Source organism: Ovis aries, chromosome 2 (assembly GCF_016772045.2).
Source record: "Ovis aries strain OAR_USU_Benz2616 breed Rambouillet chromosome 2, ARS-UI_Ramb_v3.0, whole genome shotgun sequence".
NCBI lineage: Eukaryota > Metazoa > Chordata > Mammalia > Artiodactyla > Bovidae > Ovis > Ovis aries.
The window spans coordinates 103,598,513-103,614,495 of record NC_056055.1 but is presented as its reverse complement, the minus strand read 5'-3'; the positions used below and the strand labels follow the sequence as shown (position 1 = coordinate 103,614,495).

The 15,983-nt window shown below is 41.8% G+C and overlaps 1 protein-coding gene across 3 annotated transcripts in view; it reads left to right on the top strand.

Moving 5' to 3' along the window:
- Positions 1–15,983, top strand: part of KIF13B (kinesin family member 13B) — a 205,515-nt gene that overhangs the window by 168,243 nt on the left and 21,289 nt on the right. For all 3 annotated transcript variants that reach the window (XM_042243543.2, XM_027964609.3, XM_027964610.3), the window contains exons 36-37: positions 548–656; positions 7,168–7,301. In XM_042243543.2, coding sequence (XP_042099477.2) covers positions 548–656; positions 7,168–7,301 — 243 coding nt within the window. The remainder of the gene's footprint in view (positions 1–547; positions 657–7,167; positions 7,302–15,983) is intronic.

The window sequence follows — 15,983 nt, the reverse complement described above, 5'->3', positions numbered from 1 at the left end:
CACTTCCACTTCAGGGGGCGTGGGCTCGATCCCTGGTGGGGGAACTAAAATCCCACATGCCATGTGATGTGGCCGATAAACTAAAAAAAATTTAAATAATTTTAAATTAAAAAAATTTTAAATAATTTTCATTTAAAATTAAATTTTAAAAAATTTAAATAAAAACATTCCTTTGGGGGAAAAAATGTATCTTGAGGCACAAGAGCAGAAAGGGCCTAAGGAGCAGGCAGAAGGAGCATTTCAAAAAATATCTTACTATATCCATGTTTTGTGAGACACAGTATGATACAGGAGAAAGAGCATTAGGAGACTATAAATTATACCTGAAGGGGATATCCAAGTGGGAAGTATTATTATTAGCGAGATCAATTCTGTAAAGAGGAGGAGGAGTATTATGCTGTTAACAGTATTGTGCTCAGGTAATCAGATTTTTCAGGTCTTCAACAAGGATAAAGCTTTAGCAATGTGTAACATTTTTGTCTTCAATATCTTTAAAATTTTAAAGAATTAATTGATAAGTCAGAATGACCGATTTTGTCCTTAATAGGGCCGGTGGGAAAGTCAACAGGACGTATCACAAATTACAGTTTCCAAAGGAATCGCACCAGCTGCCCCAGCCCTCCGTTCTCCCCAAAGTAACCATTCTCCTGATCCAGGTCAGTTATGCTTTTGTTTTTCAATCACTCTTGTGAAATACGAGTATCTTTCAGAAATAGTTTAAAAATTTTTTTAAATCATTTAAATCAGGATTTTCTGCAAGTCCTGCTAGTTGATGCCTGTTTGAGTTTCCCCGCTTTTTCCTGTACCGTTGCTGGCTGACTTGTCTTTGGCTGTCTTGGGTCTTCGTTGCTGCGCGGGTTTTCTCTAGTTGCGGTACGCGAGAGCACCTCTCTAGCTGCTGTGCTCGGGTTTCTCTTGCTGTGAAGCACAGGCTCTAGACTGCACCAGCTTCAGCAGTTGTGGCTTCTGGGCGCTAGGGCACAGGCTCAGTAGCTGTGGCGCATGAGCTTTGTTACACCGAGGCGTGTGGGATCTTCCTGGCTCAGGGACCAAACCCACGTCTCTCCTGCACTGACACGTGGGTTCTTTACACTGAGCCACCAGGGGAGCCCCTCCCTTTCTTATCGTAATGTGTTGAGTCCCATTGTTTTGAATGCTGACTGTATCTTGCATTCCTGTGAGAAATGATGTGTTGTTCTTCATATTTGTTTGATTCTGTTTGCTAATATTTTGTTTAGTTTCATGTATGTGTCCTACGGTGAATATATATACCTTTTTCATTACAATGTCTTTGTTTAGGGTTTTGGTATCATGGCTATATTGATTTCATAAAGTGATGAGAAAGATTGAGGGCAGGAGAGAAAGAGGCGACAGAGGATGAGATGGTTGGATGGCACCACCGACTCGATGGACATGAGTTTGAGCAAATTCCAGGAGATAGTGAAGGACAGGGCTGGCATGCTGAACTCCATGCGGTCACAAGGAGGTGGACACGACTTAGCAACTGAACACAAAATGATGAGAAAAATTTCATCATCTTTTATGACGAAGTTCCTGAGCTTATGTGAACTTGGTCTTACTACTTCCTTAAACGTTTGATAAGATTCACCAGGGACACTCTCTGGGTCTGGAATTTTCACTGTGGGAAGATTTGAGATCATGACTTCAGTTTCTTTAAAGTTTAACTTTTTCTGTTTCTTTGTAAGTAAGTTTTCAAAGATTGTGTTTTTTAGAGAAGTTTCTGTTTCATCAGATTACTTAATTTTCATAAATGTTAGTTTCCTTTACTTCCCTGGTGGCTCAGATGGTGAAGCATCTGCCTACAATGCGGGAGATCCAGGTTCGATCCCTGGGTTGGGAAGATACCCTGGAGAAGGAAATGGCAACCCACGCCAGTACTCTTGCCTGGAAAATCTCATGGACGGAGGAGTGTTGGAGGCTCAGTCGCTTTCACTTTATTGATCTTTTAATGTTTATAGAATCAGTTAGGCTCCTTCTTTTTATTCTGAATAGGTAATTTTTATTTTCTGTTGTTCTTTAATACACTTGAGACTGGTTTATCAGTTTTCTTAATCTTCCCACAGAGCCAAATTTGATTCTCTTTTCTGTTTTGTTGATGTCTGTTATTTCTTCATTTCACAAATTTGGGCATGATGTGCTTTTATTATCATTGTATTCCAGATATTTTAATTTCTCTGTGATTTATTCTTTCACCCATGAATTACTGGGTGCCATGTTCATCCAATTTTTATATATCTTGAAGGTATATTATTATTATTATTGATTTCCTTTTAAATTCCATAATGTGCAGACTCTTCACATTTTCAATCTTTTAAAATTTTTTGAGACTATATTCTATCTTGGTGAACATTCTGTGTATACTTGGAAAGGTCTCTTCTATTTTGGGGCACAGTGTCCTCTGTATGTCAGTTAGGTCAGGGTGGTTGATGTCCTTGTTCAAATCTGCTGTGACTTTACTGACTTTTCCCCCCATAATTGTTCTATCAATCATTGAGAAAAGGCATTGAATATCTATATATGATCGTGAAATTATCTGTTTTTTTCCTATAATTATATCAGTTTCTGCATGATTAATTTAGAACCTCTGTTACTGGGTATACACACATTGGGGTTGTTACTCTTTTTTGCTGATAAAGTGATGTTTCTCCTTATGAAATGTCCCCTTACCCTTCTGGTAATGCTCTGACTTTGAAATCTGTCTTGATGTTAGTATCGCCACACCAGTCTTCTTTTGCAGATTGCTTGCACGGTGTATCTTTTCTTCAGTCTTTAAAATTTTAGCCTATGTGTATCTGCAAGAGTGATTATCTTATAGACAGCATATTTAGGTATAGAGTTTCTTTTTTAATCTTGTCTGACAATTTCTGGTTTTTAATTGGAATGTTTAGTTCTTTTACATAAAATATTATGTCTGCCATGTTGCTATTGGTTTCTATTTGGGCTTTTTATTTATTTCCACTATAATCTCTTTTGTGTTAATTGGGAAATATTTTATAGTATTTTATTTTATCTTTGGCTTTTTTCATACCTGTATCTACTTATCAGGGCTTCTCTGGTGGCTTAGTGATAAAGAATCTGCCTCCAACACAGGAGACATGGGCTCAGTCCCTGGGTCGGGAAGATCCCCTGGAGGAGGAAAGGGGACCCCACTCCAATATTTTTGCCTCGGAAATCCCATGGACAGAGGAGCCTGGCAGGCTACAGTCCATGGGGTCACAAAGAGTCAGGCATGCAGAGACTTAGTGACTGAAAACAACAGACAACATTTATTTATTAATATCTTTGGTAAAGAATTCCAGTAGGCACCCTTAACTTTGCCACAGTCTTCTTAGAGTTAATAGTCTGTCGTTTCACACTGCATAATTAGAAGAATCTTGCATCAGTACAGTTCCATTTTCCTGTTCCTCCAGCCCCCTTATTTCATATTAATTGTTGTATCTTTTGCTTTTACAGTTGTTATGAACTCACCTTACAATGGTATATATATATATATATATATATTTTTTTTTTTTTTTGCTTTAAAACAGCTATTTGTACTTGAAGGAAATTAAGAGACTATAGATAATCTTTTATATTTTCCTTCCTATTTATTATTTCTGTCACTGTCTACTCCTTCCTGAAGAATTGTATATTCATCTGATACGGTTTCTCTCTAGCCTGATGAATATCTTGTATTATTTCTTATTATACAGTTTTCCTTGTGAAGGAAGATCTCTCCTTTTGAGAATGTCTGCATTTCATTTTTTTTTTTTTGACAGATATTTGCACTGGATAGAGAATTCTTAGTTGATAGCTTGTCTTCTTTTAACACTTTAGAGACACTGTATCATCTGTTGGACCTCTTTTCTGATGAGAACTCAGCCCTCATGTATGTCACTTTCGCCCTACATGAAATATGTCTTTGTTTAGTTTGCTTTCCAATTTTTCTCTTTATTTTTCTTCTCAGCAGTTGGGTAATGATGTTCTTAGGTGTAGTATTTTTAGTGTTTATCTTACTTGGATTTCACCAATGTCCCTGGGTCTCTACACTGGGATTTCCCTAACAGTTTGGGGAAACATTCAACTGTTAGTTCATTGCATTTTTTCCTCTGTCCTTTTCTCTCTGTCTACTCCATTTGAAAATCTAATTGCACACGTTGTATTGCTTAATGTTGCCCTATGAGTCGCAGAAACTCTATTCTGTTTTTCATCTTTTTATCTTATTCTTGTTTCTTCTGATTGGATAATTTCTACTGCCATTTATAGTCTTTCATTAAGCACAAGCAAGAATTTTAAAATTTCAGTTATTATTCTTTTTAGTTTCTAGAATTTCCATTTGCTTCTTTTTAAAATAGTTTTAACTTCTCTGCTGATATTTCTTTCCTTTGTATATATTAAGACTATATTACTCTTTCAGTCCTTGTACCTATGTATAAAAAGCGCTTTTAAAATACCTATCTGCTCAATCTAGCATCAGGACCAATTTCACAGTCTGCTTCTGGCTGCATTTTTCTTGACTATGAGTCATACCTAATGAGTTTTGACAAATTTATTTACTCATGTAACTTACACCACAGTCAAGCTAGAGAAGATTGTGTGACTCCAGTTACTTGGCACAATCGGTCAGTGTTCGGATCTCACTGTGTTGCCTGTTCTTCAGTTTCATTAAATGGAATCATATTGTATGTACTCTTTTGTGTTGGGCTTGGTTTGCTCAGCATGTCTGTAGAAGTCATCCATACCTTTGCACGTATCAGCAGTTTATTCTTTTTTACTCTTGAGAGAGACTTCACTGTCACAGTGGAGTTTATCACAGTTTTAACCAGCTCTCCTGTTTATCCACATTTGGTTTGTTCCCGCTTTTTCATTACTGTGACTAAAGCTTGTTTGTGTATCAGTGTTTTAGTAACATTTCTGTCCGGTAAATACCCAGGGTGAAATTGTTTGGTCATAGACTACTACTTTGCTTTAAAATTCCATAAATTACAAAAATTCTAGTGAATGTTTCTTTGGTCTATGTGTTTACTGCTTTGTTCTGCTCGTCGTTGCTTCTTGCTCCTCTTCACTGCGTTCTTCTGAGTTTAGTCTCTTTTTTAGTCATATATCCATCATCATTGGTTTTAGCAGTGACCTTTTTCTTTTTAGTGACAAACTCTTTCTTTTGTACGTTTAAAGTTTTTATTTTGCTCTCTCTCTGAAGAATCCTCCTACTGTGGAAAACATCAGGTATATAGAGTAGAAAGAGTGGCATGAGGTGCCCCCAGGTGCCCCGTGCTGATTTCAGGATGATCAGACTATCACCAGGCTTATCTGTGTTCCCACTACATCTCCACAGCTGCTCAGGATGACTTTGAAGCAAATCTCAGACACTGTCTCATCTGTAAATGTTTGTACATATATTTCTAAAGGAATACCCAAAGCGACATTTCAAGAAGAAAAATTAAAAATAATCACAAAATATTATTAAACATCTAGCCAGTGTTTAGAGTTCCCCATGTGTATTTCTTAGATAGTTTGAATGAAAATTCAAGTAAAGTTCACACACTGGTTAGTTGATCCGTCTTGGGACTTCCCTGGTGGCTCGGATGGTAAAGAATCTGCCTGCAATGCAGGAGACCTAGTTTCGATCCCCCGTTAAGAAGATCCCCTGGAGAAGGGAATGGCTACCGACTCCAGTATTTTGCCTGGGAAATCTCGTGGACAGAGGAACCTGGCAGGCTGCAGTCCATGAGGTCACAGAGAGTCGGCATGACTGAGCACACACGCACGTAAATTGTGTGATATTTTTGAACTGTTTTGCTATTTCTCATGGCAGATAGCTGTCTCTTTGGTTTATATTTTTAGTGACTGTGCTCATGATTGCAAAATAACCTTATGTAACTTTTCATAGTTTTTAGAGATAACATACTCAATTCAGGAAAACGTGAAACCTTCCGACCGTAGAGGTTCACGTACCAGCTGTGTTGCTGATGAACTCGAGTCATCTCAGGCTGTTGGGGAGTGGAGGTGGGGCGGTCGTGTGCGTCTCTTAAGGCAGCCTCTCATACAAATGCCTCAAGTTGACTGGCTTCTTCTTTTTAAAGAATTAATTAGGGTACAGTTTTTTAAATCACTTATGTCTTGGATTAGATTGTCCCGAAAATTGTCTTCACTAAAGGGCAAAAGAAGTCTCCTGACATCATAGGTGTCATCTGCGTGTCTGACCCTAGCCGTTGGTATTAAGAGCAGGGCTGGTTCAGGACATGTCCCTCACTTGTAAACACAACCCAAACACCACTGTCTTCCTGAAAAGTCAGTTTCATCATCTTCATTCAGTAAACAGCATGAAAAATTAAAGTTGGATAAGATACAGTCCTTGACTTTATAAAGCGGTTAAAGTCTGGGTGCAGAACTAATGCATGTGCCTCTGGCTGTATGATCTAAAAGCAAAAAGTCTCACTTCATTCTAGGGCTTAAGTTAGTACTCGGCCAGTTAGTGACAAGGCCTGCGGTCGGGTGACACTTGGGATTTAATAGGATCGCTGGATATTAGAGCATTTTAGAAATACCCCAACTGCTGCTGTTTAATTGGAAAAGGAAACATCGTTGTTTCTGAGAGTAAGAGAAGGCAATGGCACCCCACTCCAGTACGCTTGCCTGGAAAATCCCGTGGGCGGAGGAGCATGGTGGGCTACAGTCCATTGAGTTGCAAAGAGTCCGACACGACTGGGCAACTTCACTTTCGCTTTTCACTTTCATGCATTGGAGAAGGAAATGGCAACCCACTCCAGTGTTCTTGCCTGGAGGATCCCAGGGACAGGGGAGCCTGGTGGGCTGCCGTCTATGGGGTCGCACAGAGTCGGACACGACTGAAGCGACTTAGCAGCAGCAGCAGCATCGGTCCCCTGGAGGAGGAAATGGCAGCCCCCTCCAGTATTCTGGCCTGGGAAATCCCATGGACAGACGAGCCTGGTGGGCTGCAGTCCATCGAGTTGCAGAGTTGGACATGACCGAGTGAGCACACGGTACTCGTAATGCTGTCATGTTTTTCTAGTATTTTTCCAGTATACCTTTAAAGTTTTTTATTGTTTGTTTTGCTTACAAACAATGCTTGGCCAGTTTACAGTATGGAGAGCATCTCTGTAATCATTTTTGCCTTATCTCTTTTCCTTTCAATATTTTCGGCAGGACTCAGTAGCCTCGCGGCCTCCTACTTGAACCCGGTGAAATCTTTGGTGCCGCAGATGCCGAAGCTGCTAAAGTCTCTCTTCCCTGTCCGTGATGAGAAAAGGGGCAAACAGCTGTCTCCCCTCGCGCATCAGGTAAAAGCATCAGAGAGCGCAGGAGCGCCCAACGGGTCGCTGGCCCAGCCTTGCTCCATGCCACGCTGAAGCTGGAGCAGGGAGGGGAGCAGCCGTGGGGGTGTCAGAGCTGGGCTTTCAGACCTGGTGAAAGCTCTGATAATTTCTCTTCCACTCTCGTCAAAGAGAACAGAGCTGTTTAAGCGTATTGACACTCTCAGTCCTTTCTGCTTTTAAAAAATGCCAAGTACGCTCCTAATGTGATTTATGGTAATATCACTTAGAGCAACAATAGTGAAATGTATGAAGTGCACTTAGTGTTGTTTGTATATTGCCAAACAGAAAATGTAATTCTATTTTTAATTTTTGATTTCATTTCTAATTTCAAACAATTTTACATCATCCCCATCCTTGCCACTCAACCTTTTTCCTCTACTGTGGCTTACCTGTTCTTTCACTTAAATATGAAAAGGGATCACTTGTCTTAGGCCCCTTTTTCTTGAAACTCTCTACCCAGCCTTAGAAAAAGTTTCAGAGAAGATGTGAAAGGGTTTTCCAGATCATCAGGAAACTGCTTGTATGTGATGGTGCATGGGAAGCCTGTTGGAAATGCAGTTTCTAGCCTCCTCTAGGTGTGAATTCAGCAGAAAATGATAAATGAGGATTTATTTTTACTCATTCAAAAACACATACAGTGCAAGTTCAGTTGTTGAAATAGGTCTTTTGACATCAGCTTCTCCACATTCACTGAAACATTCAAACATTCAGAAGTGCAGGCAAGTCCTTGCCTGAGACCTTAACTCTTTAAAAGAATTTTCTAGGTTCATGAGTGTATATTCAAGGTAATAGTTTTGTAAGGCTGCTGTGCAGGTATTTTTTCCAAGCTAGCAGTCTATGGGCATATTATATCAGTGTAGCTTTCATATTGGATGAAAAAAATAAACTTTGAGATTTTGGAAATGTTTAAATTTAACTGGGCACATAAAGGGTGCTTAACTATTTTCAGGATGAATCTGAGATGTTGAGAGCTAAAAGAAATAGCCAACCTGATACTTGGTGGGGGTTAGGGTAGGGAAAAAGGATTTTTCCAGGACTTGCCACTGCGCACCTTATTCTGTTCTAAACTGCTGTGCTGTTGTTTCACAAAATATGATTCATGGGCTGTTTATGCCAGAATTCCCATGGTAGCTTTTTTAAAAGGTAACTTAAAAATATGGCCTGATCTTAGAACCCATTCCTCACCTTGGGGCACCTGATAATCTACATTTATAAGTACACAATGGAGGAGGAAATGGCAACCCACTCCAGTATTCTTGCCTGGAAAATCCCATGGACAGAGGAGCCTGGCAGACTACAGTCCGTGGGGTAACAGAGAGATGGAGACAACTTAGGAACTAAACAACAACGTAAGTCAGTTCAGTTCAGTCGCTCAGTCGTGTCCGACTCTTTGCGACCCCATGAACCACAGCATGCCAGTCCAACTCCCGGAGTCCACACAGACCCGTGTCCATTGAGTCGGTGATGCCATCCAACTGTCTCGTCCTCTGTCCACAAGGTGATTTTCGGGGCTTCCCAGGTGGCACTAGTGGTAAAGAATCCATCTGCTGATGCAGAAGATGTGGGTTCGATCCCTGTGTTGGGAAGATGCCCTGGTATAGGAAATGGCAGCCCCCTCCAGGATTCTTGCCTGGAAAATCCCATGGACAGAGGAGCCTGGTGGGCTACAGTCCATGGGGTCGCAAAGAGACACGACTGTGCACACACACACGAGGTAAGGTGGTTTCCATTCACATTAAAGTTTGATATCCACTGTTTTTCAATTGCTGATGGGGAAGACAAAGTTATGTAAGCTAAAGGAAATTGGAATCGCATTAGAAGTCAGTGACTCAGACGACTGGAGTTACAATTATTCTTCTGAAGTTGCTTCAAGGTTTTGATGTAAGTCAGAGCACCTGTTACGATAAGAAGTAACCTTTCCTCTCTTGCCAGTGAGCGACTGGTTCTTCCGGGTATGAGAGGAAGAGCAGTGGTTTAGAAAGCAGTCTAGTGGTTGGTGGAAACTGCAGTGTGCAGTGTCCAGGTTAAGAGAGGTAACCTTGAAATACTCTGAAGATACCTTAAGTAATATTCATTCAGCTTATTTTACTTGAGCATATATGTGCAAAGGCCTTCCCAGATGGCGTTAGTGGTCACCCCCCTGCCGGTGCAGGAGATGTAAGAGACCCGGGTTCGGGCCCTGGGTCAGGAAGATCCCCTAGAGGACGGCTTGGCAACCCAGTCCGTTATTCCTGCCTGGAGAATCCCATGGACAGAGGAGCCTGGTGGGCTACAGTCCACGGGGTCATGGAGGGTCGGACACGACTGAGCAACTTAGCACACACACGCAAAGGTGTTGGAGAAGGTGGCCCCCAGTGCTTCATATTCCATAAATAAATGAAAACGTAAAAACAAAAGTAGCCTTCATGAAGGTGCCCAGTGGTGGATCTGAACTGTTCCCAGCTGGTTTATGAAAGCACAGTCCCTTGAAGGACCCTTGCTCAAGGTCACCAGAGCAGCATCTCTCTCGCCGCGCTTCTCAGTCCTCCTCTGACTTGACAGTCGTGCAGGAAACGTTTTCATCTCTGGACTTCAGCACTGATCCCTTCGCCTGGCTTCCCTTGTTGACTGCTCCGTCCTTCTGTTTCTGCCTGTTCTGGGCCTCTTTGTTCCGTCAAGCTGCTGACATTCAGGGGTTCCAGAGCACCCTCTTGGGTGACCTCATCCGGCTCTGTGGCTTAGACTGTGTATGCGCTGATGATGCTCACATTTTTGTCTCCAGCCCAGGCTTCGCCCCTGAGCTCTGGCCTCATGGAGCTAACTGCCCGTTCAGCTTTTCCACTTACAAATCAATTGGACATTCACATTTTACAAGTCCATATCACTGCTGTTGGTTTCAGCTCACAAGTCTGTTTACTTCCAGCATACAGAATACTTCTGAAGTATTAATATATGCCCATCTCAGCGTATAGCACAGATGTCCACCTCGCTGCTTCACCTCACAAATAGATCGTCAGTAAAATTTTATAGGTACCACTTTCAGTGTGATGACTCCCATTTCTCATCACTCATCCAAGCCGTCGTCTCTGGCCCTGATTGTGCAGCAGGCTACCAGCTGATCGACTGATGCTTTTTGCCTCGCTAAGTCTGTTATTCACAGAGAAGCCAGAGTGAGCTCCCAAGGCCTTATATTAGTTCATGGCTTGAAACCTTCCATTGCTTCTCACTGAAGCTGAATAAAATCTAAATTCCTTACTGTGGTTTACAGTGTCCTATGTGATCTAGCCCCCTGACCTTTCATCTTTATTCTCTTTATTTTCTTCTTTGTGTACCATGCTGCTGCTAAGTCACTTCAGTTGTGTCCGACTCTGTGCGACCCCATAGACGGCAGCCCACCAGGCTCCCCCGTCTCTGGGATTCTCCAGGCAAGAACACTGGAGTGAGGTGCCATTTTCTTCTCCAATGCTTGAAAGTGAAAAGTGAAAGGGAAGTCGCTCAGTCGTGTCCGACTCTTAGCGACCCCATGGACTGCAGCCCACAGGCTCCTCCGTGCATGGGATTTTCCAGGCAAGCGTACTGGAGTGGGGTGCCATTGTGCACCATGCTAGGCCATATTGATTGGCCTTTTTGTTGTTTGTTGATCTCATGAAGCTCCTTTCGGTCTCAAGTTTTCTTACTTGCATTTCCTTCTACTTGGAATGCTCTTCCCCAAAGTCTTTGTGTGGTTAGTAAGTCTCTAGTAGACTGGTCTGCTACTGTAAGGATCAAGAAAGGCCACATAAACAAATATGATTGAATTTAGAGTACATTGGACCAACCAAACTAAAACAGCAGCCTCTACCGTACATAATACAGTGTATTCCCTTGTTTAATTTTTTGTGACATTTATATGTTTACTGGTTATTTCTTCTACAATGTAATCCTTGAAGGCAGGGGCAGATTTGATGGAAAGTATATGTTGGTTGACCACTGATGTATGTACAGATGTTAGTATTAGACAGTTGGAACATACCCAGTGTAAAGGACTGTGGTTAATATTAAGAGGTGAGAGAATTGCACCCAAGTGGGGATTTGAGATATCAAGGCTTATTCAGGAAGTTTCTTTCTCAGACTGATGCAAGTTCCACTGAAGAACTGTTCTTAAAGTTGTTTAACTGTTCTCAGTTGATCAGAGATGCTTCTATTCTCATTTTTTCCATCTTTGCTAAAGCTTTTAGAGAAGTAAATTATAATTTTCACTATCAGTATGGAATCTAGAGAAACACAGACAGTATCAATATAGAGGTTTCCCTTACTATGGCCACTTTAAATATGCTTTAAGTCATTACCACCTAAATGATGTTTCATCCTTGGAAATGGGGCACGTTTGCAACAACGGAATCTCAAAATAACACCCAGTACATTGCTGTACCGACTAGACTGTTTTTTTAGTGTTTCCCAGTTTTTCACAGTAATCATCACTATAATGGCAGCCTATTCACTTGGAAATCAGACTTGATACCCAAAAGTTGAACTTTTTTCTCTCTCTGTGGACCCTCTGAGTCCTTCAGGAAAAAAGTTGGCTTATTGCCACCCAGTCTTTGCCTCCGCTTTTTTCTGCTGTCTCCCAGAAGTTAAAGATTCTTTACTCTCCTCGGCTTTCTCCAGACCTAACAGCTAAAGATGTCAACTTGTGTCTCTTATAATAAATGCCTCATCATTCTTCAGTGGTCTTGCCAGGGTCTTGCTGAAGTGGGGAGCCCAGAAGTGATACTATAATCCCTTTGCTTGAAAATAGTGCACCTATTATCTTTCTTCCGACTAATTACTTCTACCAAAGCGGCACATGCTAGCACTTTTGTTTTTTTTCAGGCAAGTTTTAGTTCATTGTGCTTCTCATCAGGTAACGTCCCCTTTTTCTCATTTGCTTATTTATTTGCTTACACTCTGGCCAGTGCACTTCTGTTTTTATTATCACGTTGATTTCCCTAGTGGTGGCTCAGATGGCAAAGCGTCTGCCTACAATGCGGGAGACCTGGCTTCAATCCCTGGGATGGGAAGATCCCCTGGAGAAGGAAAGGGCAATCCAGTCCAGTACTCTTGCTTGGAAAATCCCATGGACGGAGGAGCCCGGTGGGCTGCAGCCCACAGTCCCAAAGAGCTGGACATGACAGAGTGACTTCACTTCACCTGTTGTTCAGTCGCTAAGTCATGTCCAACCCTTTTGTGACCCCCATAGACTGTAGCCCACCAGGCTGCTCTGTCTCCCAGGCAAGAATACTGCAATGGGTTGCCATTTTATTATCCAGTGAACCCAAGTCTCCTGCTTGGCAGGCGGGTTCCTTACCCCCGAGCCACCAGAGAAGCCCCTTCACTGAAGCATAAAAATACTTCAGTAAGAATCTTCAGGTTCATTCCTAAAAGTTTTCAGCTCGATTTTGTTTCAGCATTCCTAGGTTAGCAAGATATTCTTTGAATCATTATTTTAAAGATACATTTGTTCTTATTAGCATCTGCAAACTTTTGAAGGGCATACTCTGCATGTGAGTCACAAACAAAATATGGAACGTTAAGCATGAGAGAGCTCTGTCATATGTGACTGGAGCTCACTCCCCAAGCCACAGAGTAGCCAATGGACGTGTTTCAGCTCTGCCTGTTCAGTAACTCCTACCCCCATTTTCCCCTTGTCTACCGGGGAGATTATAGGAGGTCTTGTTAGATGCATTATGGAAACAGATGCATTATGGAAGCCATGCCTTCCTCTGTATCACTAATCTAGTAATACTAAGATAAAATTTATGCTGATGAACATTTGCCACCACCCTGCCCGCTGCCTGGCTTTGCTGTACCTCAGTGTGAGGTGTCTAGTGTATCAAAGAAATACACATATACCTCCAAGTTTGCTCTCTATTTTGATTCTGGTTTTTATTTGCTGCTAGTGATTTGTTAGTACATTCATTTCAATGGCCAATATAAATAGTCATTAAATAATTAATACCACACTAAAAAAACTTAACATAGATTTTAGAATAATGTGTTAGATAGAACCCAGAAAAATAGAAATCAGTACACATGCCTAAGAGAAAGCTGGATCAATTCTTGCAATATAGGAAGGGATAAATTTTGACACGAACGTTGCATAAAACTTAGAGACAGTAGAGAGTAACACTGCCCAAGATTTGTAATGTGAGATGGTACAAAAATCTAAACTGGGAGCTTCCCTGGTGGCTTCAGTGGTAAAGAATCTGCCTGCCGATGAAGGAGACATGGGTTCATTCCCTGGGTTGGGAAGATCCCACATACTGAGGAGTGACTGTGCTCTGGAGCCTGGCCGCTGCAACTGTCTAAGCCTGAACGCCCTCATGCCCGTGCTTCCCAACAAGAGAAGCAGTCAGGAGCCCGGTCACTGCAGCTGGAGAAAAGCCCGCACGCAGCAGTGAAGATCCAGCACAGCCGAAACAATCAAGAAATACAATTTAAAACTAAACAGAAATCCCCTAGAATCCACTCAACAGTGGAACCGCAGAGACAGCACAGAGTAACCCAGCAGGCCATAGCGTAAGCAAGCACACTCATTTCTCTCTTCATCATTTAAGCCATCTCTCTCTCTCTGTTTCCCGCCTAACTGTGATGAAAGATCTTAAAGCTTCTTGCTTTTTCTGTTTCTGTCCCAAGTTAGTTTGAAGACTTAACCTCCTTCTCTGGAAGAGTCACACTGGCAGAGACACAGCAGCCCGCCTAAACACATGCCTGGATTCTCTCTGGCCTCATCAGAGGACACTTAGATCACTGCACATAGTTCTGGGTGCCTTACTACTGGACGTTCGTTGGACCAACTGGAATTATTTCAGAGAATAACATCAGAAATGATTTATGAGGAAGGATTAAAGGAGTTATTTATAGCTTGACCGAACAATGACTAAGAGAGCTGACTGTATAAGCATTCAAGGGATCGCAACCCAGAAGGCAGGGAAGAATTGTCTAAGGGTGGTTCCAGGAAGACAGCAGAATGAGAGGCGCAGACTGACGAAGTGATATTAACGAAGAGGAGGCAATGACCGTGAGCGAGTACAGTGATTGATAGACAGCAGCGTCCTCTTGCAACATCTCCGTGGGTTTCTGTCACTTCTAGTTTTTAAAAAATAAGATTTTGAAAATGTAAAAATATTCCCAGTAAGAACCGAGGAATGAAATAGGTCCCGTTTCTACCAGTCATATTTCCTCTTTTGTTTGTTAGATTAGATGGAAGAGAAGCAGAAGTAATGAAGGAATGATTATTAACAAAAAAGTACTTTTAATCAGAGTGTCCTTGACATTTTCAAACAAGAATGTTCAGTTCCGTCCCTCATGCAAAGATACAAACACACACTCGCTAATGAAAAGATTAGTGTTTATTAACTTGTTCTTTGGAATCAGCAGGTTCTCAGATCAAGATTCTATTATTTGGCGGGGGGGGATATTTCAGTATTTGAGAAGATGCGTGGATCTTTTAAGATCGAAGTTAACAATTCATCCTGAGGAATAAATAAATTTATAAAGAAAGAAAACGATTTTAAGGAAGTCTTTAAAGACAAAGTTTCTCATATTTTACAAAATCATCTGGCTTGAACATATTTATAAAACTTACGTTTCTCATTTTTATGGAGATTTGTTTTTTGTTTGTAATCAGTTTCTGTCTGAGTTCCAGAAATGCAAAGGGTACAAGCACCGGAAGAGGTGGCAGCTGACAAAATTGCTGTCTTTGACCTTCTGAAGCAAGTTTAGTAACGAATCTGGAAAATAATGAACTGCAATTAATGAAATCTGCACTCGTATTCAAGTGTGTTTCTCAGACAGCACATAAAATAATTGAAAGAACTTCCTGCTCCCTAATTAGTTAGATTGAATTAATTTGGCATAATAGCTTTTTTCATGTGTCTAGAAGTTGGTGTTCAGATGAAGCTATTTATGTACTTCCAACTTCTGAATTCCAAATGGCATCTTTGGTTCATTTGGGGAATTAAGGAGTTAATGACAGAAAAAAGTGCAAGTATCAGTCGCTCAGTCGTGTCGACTCTTTGCTGCTCCGTGGACCGTGGCCCACCAGGCTCCTCTGTCCGTGGAATTCTCTAGGCAAGAGCACTGGAGTGGGCTACCGTTCCCTTTTGCAGGGGCTCTTCCTGACCCAGGGAGTGAACCCAGGTCTCCCACGTCGCAGGCGGATTCTTTACCATCTGAGTTAATGCTCACATTCAACTTCCACTGTCAGAAACACAGCCCCGTTCCTGGCCTGTCCTTGCTCTACTGTCAGCTCCTCTCCAGTGTCCTGGGCTTTGCTTAGGCCTACCCTGCTGACCACAAGGATTTCTGTCTCCAGTTTCAATACGGCTTCCAGTGTGGTAGGTGGACAGGGCCTTGAGTAGAGACAGCAGTGCCCTGCACATCTCTGACCCAGCTGGAGAGATGCTTAGGTAGTCCTTCCAGCTCTCATGTGAGTGAGTGCTCCATGTGCCAAATGGGGAGAAACAGACACAGCTGCCGGTGCTGCCCTTGTGCACTAGATGCTGTTCCAGACTCTTCATCACTCAGCGTCCTCTGATGAAGCAGGCTGGCTGTATGAATGCTTGCTGTGGTGTCTGTACGGTTTATCGTCTTTGTTTTTTCTTCTTAAGTTCTATTTCAGTTGGTTGAGGTGTAGGAATTTGTCTC